We start from the raw sequence: 8821 nt of genomic DNA, 5'->3' as shown, positions 1-8821 counted from the left end.
TTGGTCGTACCGTATGACACTTGCATGTCAACAAGTGGTTTTTGTTTTAGGCTTGGCAAATCATGCACGTCATGATTGAGTACGAAGCATCGTATAATGGTCAAGCAAGAAGCATTCTGCTTTTCCCATTTCTAGTTGCAAGGCTAAGTAAAAGATAGCTTTTACAAGGTATATATGGCCTAGATGGCTTATTGTTTTTTACAACAATTTCCCACCAATATTTGCACTTTGCATGGATGGTCGGGTATTGTTGGTTGTTGCAAAGAACCTAGTGTTGCATGCTTCACAAAGCACCTTGAGGTGCACTATCATTATGTCAGCGAGGGATTCAACTAGGCTTCTGTGCAAACTCAAAACAACCTTGTTGAACTATTCACAACACAAAGGCTTTGCATCGTGAGAAGTCAAAGCTTTTTGCAAAGATTTTGGCTCTCTTATCTTTGTGGATGATCATAATTTATGGGGCCTTCCCTATACTCTTGTGAGAAGTTCAAAGCTTTTTGCAAGGATTTCGGCTCACTTCTTTTTGTGGACTCGTCATAGTTTATAGGGCATGACTCTCCCTATACTTCATTGCATCCTCTTTCTATACCATAAGTGTCAGCTCTTGTTCATTTTCATCTCTGAGGAGAATTTGTAACCATATCTAGGTAGTAATATGTGAGAACAACTACAAGACCATCAAGGTACGATTGGATTTTTTCATGTAGATTGAAGTTGGACTCAATTGGACCCAATGACATTGATAAGACGCATTTGGTCTCAGTTGGTTCCAATGGAGCCTAATTATGCCCAATGAACTTTGTTGGACATTGATTGGGTTCAATTGCGATCAAATGGGTGAAATATGCTCTACTTGACTGTAGGAATTATTAAGTGCAATTGCCCTCAATTGATCTCAATTGCAAGACCATTGGTTGTAATACGCTCAAATGACCCCAATACACCATCAACCTTAAATACAATCAATTTCATTGCACATATTTGCATTTGGATGGACACCACTCAACTAGACTTAAATGGTCACGATTGTACTCTACGGCATCTAATTTTACATGGCTAGACCTCAAGCATACTCTAATGCACCTCCACGGCACGCAACTTGCCATAATTGCATCAACCCTTACGTGCAAGATATTCAATTGCAATACATCACATTTAATTGACTGCCACACTCGACTTTACTAGACCTGGTTGCATGAACGGGATCCCATTGCACTCTAATGGATCCAATTGCACTCTAGTATATCCACTCGCACTCTAAGTAGACCCAATTTGACTTAAATAGAATCAAGTTTGTTCAACTGCTTTTAGTTGTACTCAATTGGGCGTCTCTTCGTTGAGTAGTTGTAGCTATAGCCCATTTGTGACATCAACTTCAAGGTCCCCAACATCTTGCACCCTCAAACTAATTAAGTAGCAATCCATAGTTTGTCATAACAACCAACAAAACAAAACATATACGAGTGTACATTACGGTCACTATTACATGTGTCACATTGTGTATCTTGGCCAAATATGGGTACATGTTTCTATATATGTGATCAATCATTCATAGATGGGAATTTCTGTATATGTGATCAATCATTTATATAGGTCCTTTTCATTTTAGAGTCTATGGGTGAAACAATGGTATCCACTTTCCTTCTTGCAATTCCCTCATAGACTCCAAAAAGAGGGCAACAAATTACATCTCAATGTCCGTGTCTCTTTCTAGCAACATTTTGTGGCCTTTAGTTATGAGGTTGTGTTGCAAAAAGCAATGTTTTCAAGTGCTTTGAACATGTCACACTTTCTTACATAACCTCTCAAGATGCCTTTTGTTGGAAAGGGAGAGTTCTTACAACACTTCCTAATCTACCAAAAAGATAACCCTTTAGATGCTTAAGCAATATGGATAGTAAGAATTATTCGAGGATTTCACCACCTTAATGCAGAAGGCATCTTTATCTGTAGAGGCAACAATCGTTAAAGGGCTTCTTGCCTTTGCTCAAAGACTCCATATCCAACTACTTGTTCATGTCCGTGTATAATGACAATGTGGGTGCCCAACTAACCACCGTTCATGTCCGTGTATAATCACAATGTGGATGCCCAGCTAACCACCTGAGTGGTATATTGTCTGTTTGATGCCATTGATCACTTCTCATCTTCAAATATGATAATTCTTTTACCATTGATTCCTTGCATTTCAATGGAATTACAGCTTCAACCTCCACAAATTTATTGCTATTTGCCGACATTGTTGTACATTGAGAGATAAAATAGGTTGAGGGAGAAATTCAAATGCCCACTTGCATGCCAATTAGCTTAGCAATAGGAGCCTTATAGCTAACATTTTCATGGGTTGGAAGTTCTTAACAAGGTATGGTTGTACTAGAGAAACAACCTTTAATGTAATGTGAAGAGATGGTGACTTCTAAGGCTTATTTGTGTGTGTTTTGTTACACTTGATGGACTTGTCTCCGTTGTTCCTATTTGGCACAATTTGTTTTGGGGGGGTGTGGGGTTCTCCATTGCTTCATGTCAGTTGAGGTGTGTATCAAAGAAACATACAAACCACTTACTGCCAATACTGATTTTCAAGCCAAATAGAATCTGCCACCACAGCTTTCCCATCATCATTCCTGTGCCAGTAGTAAAAGGCATGGGTCTTGTTCTTGATCTCCAGCATAGCATGGCCATAGCTGGCCTCTCTGTATGCAGAGTATGCCGGTTGCGGCTCCGTGAACCTAAAAGAAGAGGGAAACACAAGAACATTACAAAACCACCAATACGCTGCAAATTGCAGCAAGGCTTTCATGGAAATGAGAGCTTGCAACAATCCTTTCCATTACTGTCAAGCTTTGAGAATAGGTATGGCTTGTCTCCATTGAATTCAATTGTTTGTAACTGAACACAAATCGAAGCACTTACTCTGCAGCAAGACCTTCAGCATTGCCACCATCACCAATCGTCACATACAGCGGCGACGACTCATTGCGCACAGGCAAACAGTTCCCATTCACTATATTGTATGCTATGTTGGAAACTCGGTACTGCATATCATGTTCAAGTATGGGTTAGCAAACAAAACACATCGTTTCCCTGATCTTGTTGATGCAAAACAGAATACAAAGCCCAAAAGATGTCAACATTTTGGATCCAGGATGGCCAAGACATGAGCAAAATTGATAGACTTTTGCATCAATAGTTGAAATTTCAATCTTTACTGTGCTTTAATGATGTGCATGAATACTAACATGACCATATTCAGGTTCTACATTTTAAGAGAAAACTCGCTGATTAGAGTGTTTTATTGTGCTTGTTGACAAGATAATTTGATGCCATAGCAAGAGGAATTACCGATCTTTCATATGCGTGTACATGGCCTGCAAACACTATGTCAACCTTAGCACTTGTAAACCATGCTTCAAACTGCACTCGCATGCTCTCGCCTTCCATGTAGTGATATCCATTGCTATTGTACCATGGACTGTGCATCAACACGATTAACCAAGGAGTTCTTGTTCTATCAACATTAGCCAACTCTCTCTCCAGCCATCTATATTGTGGCGTATATTTTCCTGAAAAATATTGACCATCTTGTTACTGAATGGTCTTGGTAGAGAATTCATCAATATATGCACAAAAACAAATGAAAAAAATTGGTCTTTGCAATCCAAGAGACATTTGCCTTAGTATCTCAAAGTAAGTATTGTAAATGAAATGCCTCACACAAATCCATGTATTCAGCATGACAGCATGTTGTAGTACTGGTATATGAGATTGCAATCAAGGGGTGTGGAAGTATTCAAATTTCAGAACACACAAGGGGAGGACATACCATATGCCGAATACGAGGAAAGGATGATGATGTGCGCCGAAGCCCTCTTTATAGAGTACCAAAGGGGCGATGTGCTGTTAGATGCATGATAAGGTACGGGGAACCGGTTCAAGTATGGCTTAAATGGCTCTGTCTCTCCCTGCAAAGTTATCATCATGCATCAAACTCTTCCCAGATTTTCCTGACAAAAATTTAAACATGATGCATTCATGCCGCCCTACGCAGTCATCTATGCATGCTTGAAGAAGCAAAAAGCAGCAATATATAAGCTATACATGCATAAAATCGGTTCCTTAAAAGCAAGCAAAGAAAATGCATATATGGTGCTCTTGTTATCAAACCATAAAAACACCACGAATGCAAAGCTGCTTGAGCCTTCAATTAGACGGGATGCAAACTTTGTAGGGATTAGGGTGGATAAACAAGAGTAGCATTCATAATGACGAGAGAACGCTTCTATAAACTTGAAAATGTGTTCAAATAAGCTCCTTCTAAACTCTTGCAATTGTCCCCCGTGTGATGGGCCGTTAAGGGGCTTAAAAGTCATAAAACCTCTTCTAATGGCACTAGCCTTGAGCTGGTACATATAGGGCACGCATAGAGGGTGATGTCACCCATAAGGCCAACTAGGATTGATGACGGCTTGTCACACCAAATGGTCTACACATACCTTTGTTCCACAGAAGTAGAGGGTGTTCACACACAAAAGGTGTAACAAAGCTCACACCCAACAACCTCTTGCCATCAGGTGCACATGCAAGTGAAATATGTCTCTTGCTTACCAGGTCAGGTACAAAGTCCAGTTCATGATTTCCAGCTGTCCATATCCAAGCCTGATACGCTGTGCTAGGCTCCACAAAGCGTCCCCATGTATCCCATCGTCTGTTATCATGATTGGGGTAATTGTCAGCATAGGAAAGGTCACCAACATACAGAAGCGCCTGCCCATTTCCCTGCATGTAATGCTGAAGGGTTCTGTTGGAATCAAAAGTCTGGCCTAAATCTCCTGCAAACAACACTTGTCTTTCAGTTGGTCCTACCTTTGCAAGCAAACGTTGATACAAAGCACTGCATGAATCACATAGAATAATACAAAGAAGCTATGCTATAGTTATGGAAATGCAGGCAATTATACTAGTTAGTACTTTTCTAGAGCACGCAAAACTGAGGCTTGTCAACAAAGACAACATTCAACATCTCTGTCTCTGAAAGCATGACAAAAGAAATTGCTTGTGAAATCCCTTGTTTATATATAACTAATGTCCCCTTCATTAAAACTAGCACCTAAAGGAACCTCTAGTTCAGAAGAGCCGAGGAATCAATCGTCCTTATTGAAGCCTTGGCAGCATGTACTTAAGTAAAGTATCCAACACCCATTAACTACTAAAGATACTAGCTGAAGCTACTCACCAATAACCCCAAAAGTGTAAGCAGCATCAGGATTGACACTTGGTGGTGTTGAAAACGAAAACTCTCGAGCAGAGTCCCCGTCCCCTAGCTTATAGAAATACTTGGTATTGTACTGCATACAAAAGATTAAAACAATAAGCCTTCATCCCTGCATTCCTCATGCTTCCAACAATCTGTACATTTTAACGTCTAAATGCGACTTAAACTCACACCTGGAGGTTTCTGATAGTACAATGATGTATGAATCCTGATGTGTAGTTGTAGTATGTATACTGAGACACCTTCGCTTTAGCACTGTGACTATAATTCCCTTTCCCTAATCCATACCACACCATCTTGGATCCGGGTTCAGAAGGCGTAATCCATGATACAATCACTGCTCTTCCCTCAAGGTCTCCTTGTGTGATATGTACCTGGACAATGTCCTTGGAATTTAAGACAAAATTCTATGCTTTCCGAGATCAACAACAATAGAGAGGCTCCCCATCCAGTTTTACAATTACAACATATTCAGTATATACTAAAGGAACCTGCATATAACTATGGCATATACAGCTTTCAACTCCTTACAAACAAGCACTTGCAAAAAACTCAGTTGGCATGGTAATGCCAGAAGATTTGAGTTCAAGAAGCTGTAATAAAAGGGACGAGAGTGATGGCAATCCTTTATCTTAAGTAATAATAGACTTGGGCAGCCTACACAGATAAAGTGGCAGCATTCCCTAGTCTGAAGCTGATAATCTTAGTAAAGAGTGTACCCATGTTGATCTTTTTTCAGCCAGAAACCTCTCTGATGAAGCCTGACCGTTTCAGACCATCATGTGCAACTCGTTCATGTGTGTGTGTGTGTGTGTGTGTGTGTGTGCATGTGCACACGCACGCATGCATTTATGTGCCTGTCTATGTATGTATTAGATGCATTCTTGCATAGTTACACACGCATGCATGTTTCTGCCAGTGTATGTACGTATTAGATGCATTCTTACATACATGCATACAGCTATAGGTGTGCATGTGGGTGTGTGCATTCATGCATGTATCAGGTATGTTGGAACTTGGTCCATATATATCATACACACATTCATACATGTGTTGTAAGTGTGTGTGCACGTAAAGCGCGTGTTGTGAAACATGAACCTAATCACAGCAGACAACATATTACAAGAGTGCAGGTATTAACTTGTTCTGGTGCATTGTAGCCGCTGGGGACCTTAAATACATCGCTGTCAAGAGGCATATCCACTGTTGCATCGAGCTTGCGTCTGTAGGAGCTTGTTACTCCACCCTCACAATGGACTATACAGAGCAATAGCAGTATCATATACATGCCTCTACAGCCCTGCATTGCTCCTCTTCTCATGTTTAGCCTGTAGAGCAGATCTTTAAACAGAACAAATTAGTTAATACAATTATGAAGTTTTATGGGCAAGAGTGAGCTAAAACGAAAACAGATATACCACCCTCCTCCCTCCCATCTCTCTTCATTCCAATTTACAGGGAAAGCATAATATTACCACATGCACAACTACAGCCGTCACAAAGCTGCTTTATGGAGCGTCTTACCATTCAGACATAAGCTCAGCCAGAAGACAACACATGGCTACAGAATGGCTTATAGAGACGTAACAAAATTCACCCCAGCTTTACAATGCTTGATGATGACATCATTACATGTGTATGTTGGTGCTCTGTGTGTGTGTGTGTGTGTGTGTGTGTGTGTGTGTGTGTGTGTGTGAGAGAGAGAGAGAGAGACCCCTACACTAAATGATTGTTGTGAATACAGGTAGGTGTATGTGCTCCCAAGACCTGAACAGCGTTGCCTTATATAAGCACTTGCAGAGAGGAGAATTATGCTCTTGTAAATGCTAAGCCTGAAACTTAGACATCTGGAAGTCATAAGGTATATACAAAGGGGTTTTCACTCTGCAAAGGTAAAATCCATCGCTGGGCAATGAACATGGAACAGATATTCAATATGTATGTGTGCGCGCTCTTACAAATAGCACTAGCAGTAGAAAGTGCCTAGGAATTCTTGAAGCACAGAAGGCACATACACAATGGTTCCTTGCAGCAATGCCCAGAGAGTGGGGACGCCCAACATGATTCCTTGCAGCAATGCCAGGAGAGCGGGGGCGCCCAACATGAGGAACCTGGAATGTTATTTCTTGGATGACACCTGAATAGGTGCCATGGGAGAGGCACTCATTGAGTCATGTGTCTTGGCAAGAAAGACTTAAGGCATATATGGCCCTGGCCCCCATCTTCCTCAGAAGCTCCACCCAAAATACCCAAACAAAAGTGTGCCTTTGCAATGGAAGTACGGACATCTTTGTGAAAATGAAGTTACCACATGAACTTGCCTTCATAAACTGTTCGTGATGACAATGCAGGGAAGAGCTACAAGTGGCACACAGCATGATTCCCTTGTTTTTACAGGTACCCAATCAGCAAACAAATGAATCCATTGACTCTCAGATGAGAAGGCTAGAATATTCCCTTGCTTATGCTAATGAGAGAAGCCATGGTTTAAAAACAAAATTTTGTCAAAAAATTAAAGGACTTTTTGGTCTTGACTATTCAAGGTTTCATGTGGAAGCTAAGTCACCTTGAAATATACAGCTGGAATATTCTTCTCCTGATGCTACCAAATAAGCGTTTCATCAAGAAAGGGGAGCCTGCAGCTCTCCTCTAAATTAAGGCAATGTGGGCGCCTTGCTGAAGACCAGCAAATCAAACAATGTGTTTTGTGTGTGTGTGTGTGTGTTTTCTCATCGTCTTCACGATGGAGAACTACAGAAAAGGGTGCCCCGCACAACATTTATGCATGCATGCAAGCATGTAAAAGCGGAGTGTGGTGTTTGAAAATAGAGACTCACAGGTTTGGAGGAAACAGAGGAGCAGAGGAAGCTGGTGATGATGACGGAGAAGCCCATGCACGACAGACAGAAAAGCTATGGTCTGGACTTTTGAAGGTCTTCACCGCTTCACACTGGACGGCGTGTTGACCACCCATAAAAAAACAAGAAACAGCTCTTTCGCCACGTCATCAATCGTCTAGAGAGCCTTCACGCGGTTCCAAGGTATCCGAGGTGATATTAATATTTGCATGGAATATCTATGGTCATAAGTTTAATTGTGCTTCTTGTATACATGTCAAGAGCCATCGCCTCTCCAACGTTGCGTTTATAGTGCATTATGTCCAGTAAAACTTTTCTCAAATCTTCACATTGAAAAGCTTTTTGTCTGCAAAATTTGATTTGGCCAGCAAGCTTTGGTAGGTCATGTGTGCAGGATTTCCCGGATGAAAAGGAATTGCTATTCTTGGCAAGACAACGATAGAGTATGCCAAACATCCTAGTGTCACATACAGGAGCACATAGCAATATCAAATATACTCTAACAAATAGAGTATATATAGAGAGAGAGTGAGAAGATCGACATAGTAGTGGGGACCAAATGATGGGATGGTCCGCCCTCTAAGAGTATCTTTATTACTCGGGAGAAGTCTTAATACAAGCACTTGAACCGAACGTATTACCACGTTCGTTCTAGATCAGACTCGATGGTACTTAGAAGCCTCAACTT

At 41.0% G+C, this 8821-nt stretch overlaps 1 protein-coding gene across 8 annotated transcripts; it reads right to left on the bottom strand.

Annotated features, from left to right (window-relative positions):
* Window positions 1-2200: 2200 nt before the first annotated feature.
* Window positions 2201-8244, bottom strand: LOC147439255 (purple acid phosphatase 2-like). 8 transcript variants are annotated; one of them, XM_086485128.1, is made up of 9 exons: window positions 8113-8244; window positions 6417-6616; window positions 5449-5649; window positions 5237-5348; window positions 4609-4832; window positions 3827-3965; window positions 3346-3566; window positions 2917-3038; window positions 2201-2732 (listed from the first exon to the last, which is right to left on the bottom strand). In XM_086485128.1, exons 2-9 carry the CDS (start codon window positions 6594-6596, stop codon window positions 2564-2566), a joined length of 1368 nt encoding a protein of 455 aa, XP_086341254.1. In that variant the 5' UTR covers window positions 6597-6616; window positions 8113-8244; the 3' UTR covers window positions 2201-2563. The 8 variants fall into 8 exon arrangements, with proteins under 8 accessions (XP_086341254.1, XP_086341251.1, XP_086341255.1 ...); XM_086485125.1 differs by having other exon boundaries at window positions 6417-6603; window positions 8113-8243; XM_086485129.1 differs by lacking the exon at window positions 8113-8244 and adding an exon at window positions 7842-8067.
* Between the last annotated feature and the right edge of the window lie 577 nt (window positions 8245-8821).

Source organism: Adiantum capillus-veneris, chromosome 16 (assembly GCF_014529385.1).
Source record: "Adiantum capillus-veneris isolate H3 chromosome 16, ASM1452938v2, whole genome shotgun sequence".
Taxonomy (NCBI): Eukaryota; Viridiplantae; Streptophyta; class Polypodiopsida; order Polypodiales; family Pteridaceae; genus Adiantum; species Adiantum capillus-veneris.
Note: the sequence above shows the minus strand (reverse complement) of the source record. Positions and strands in the feature narration are given on the sequence as shown.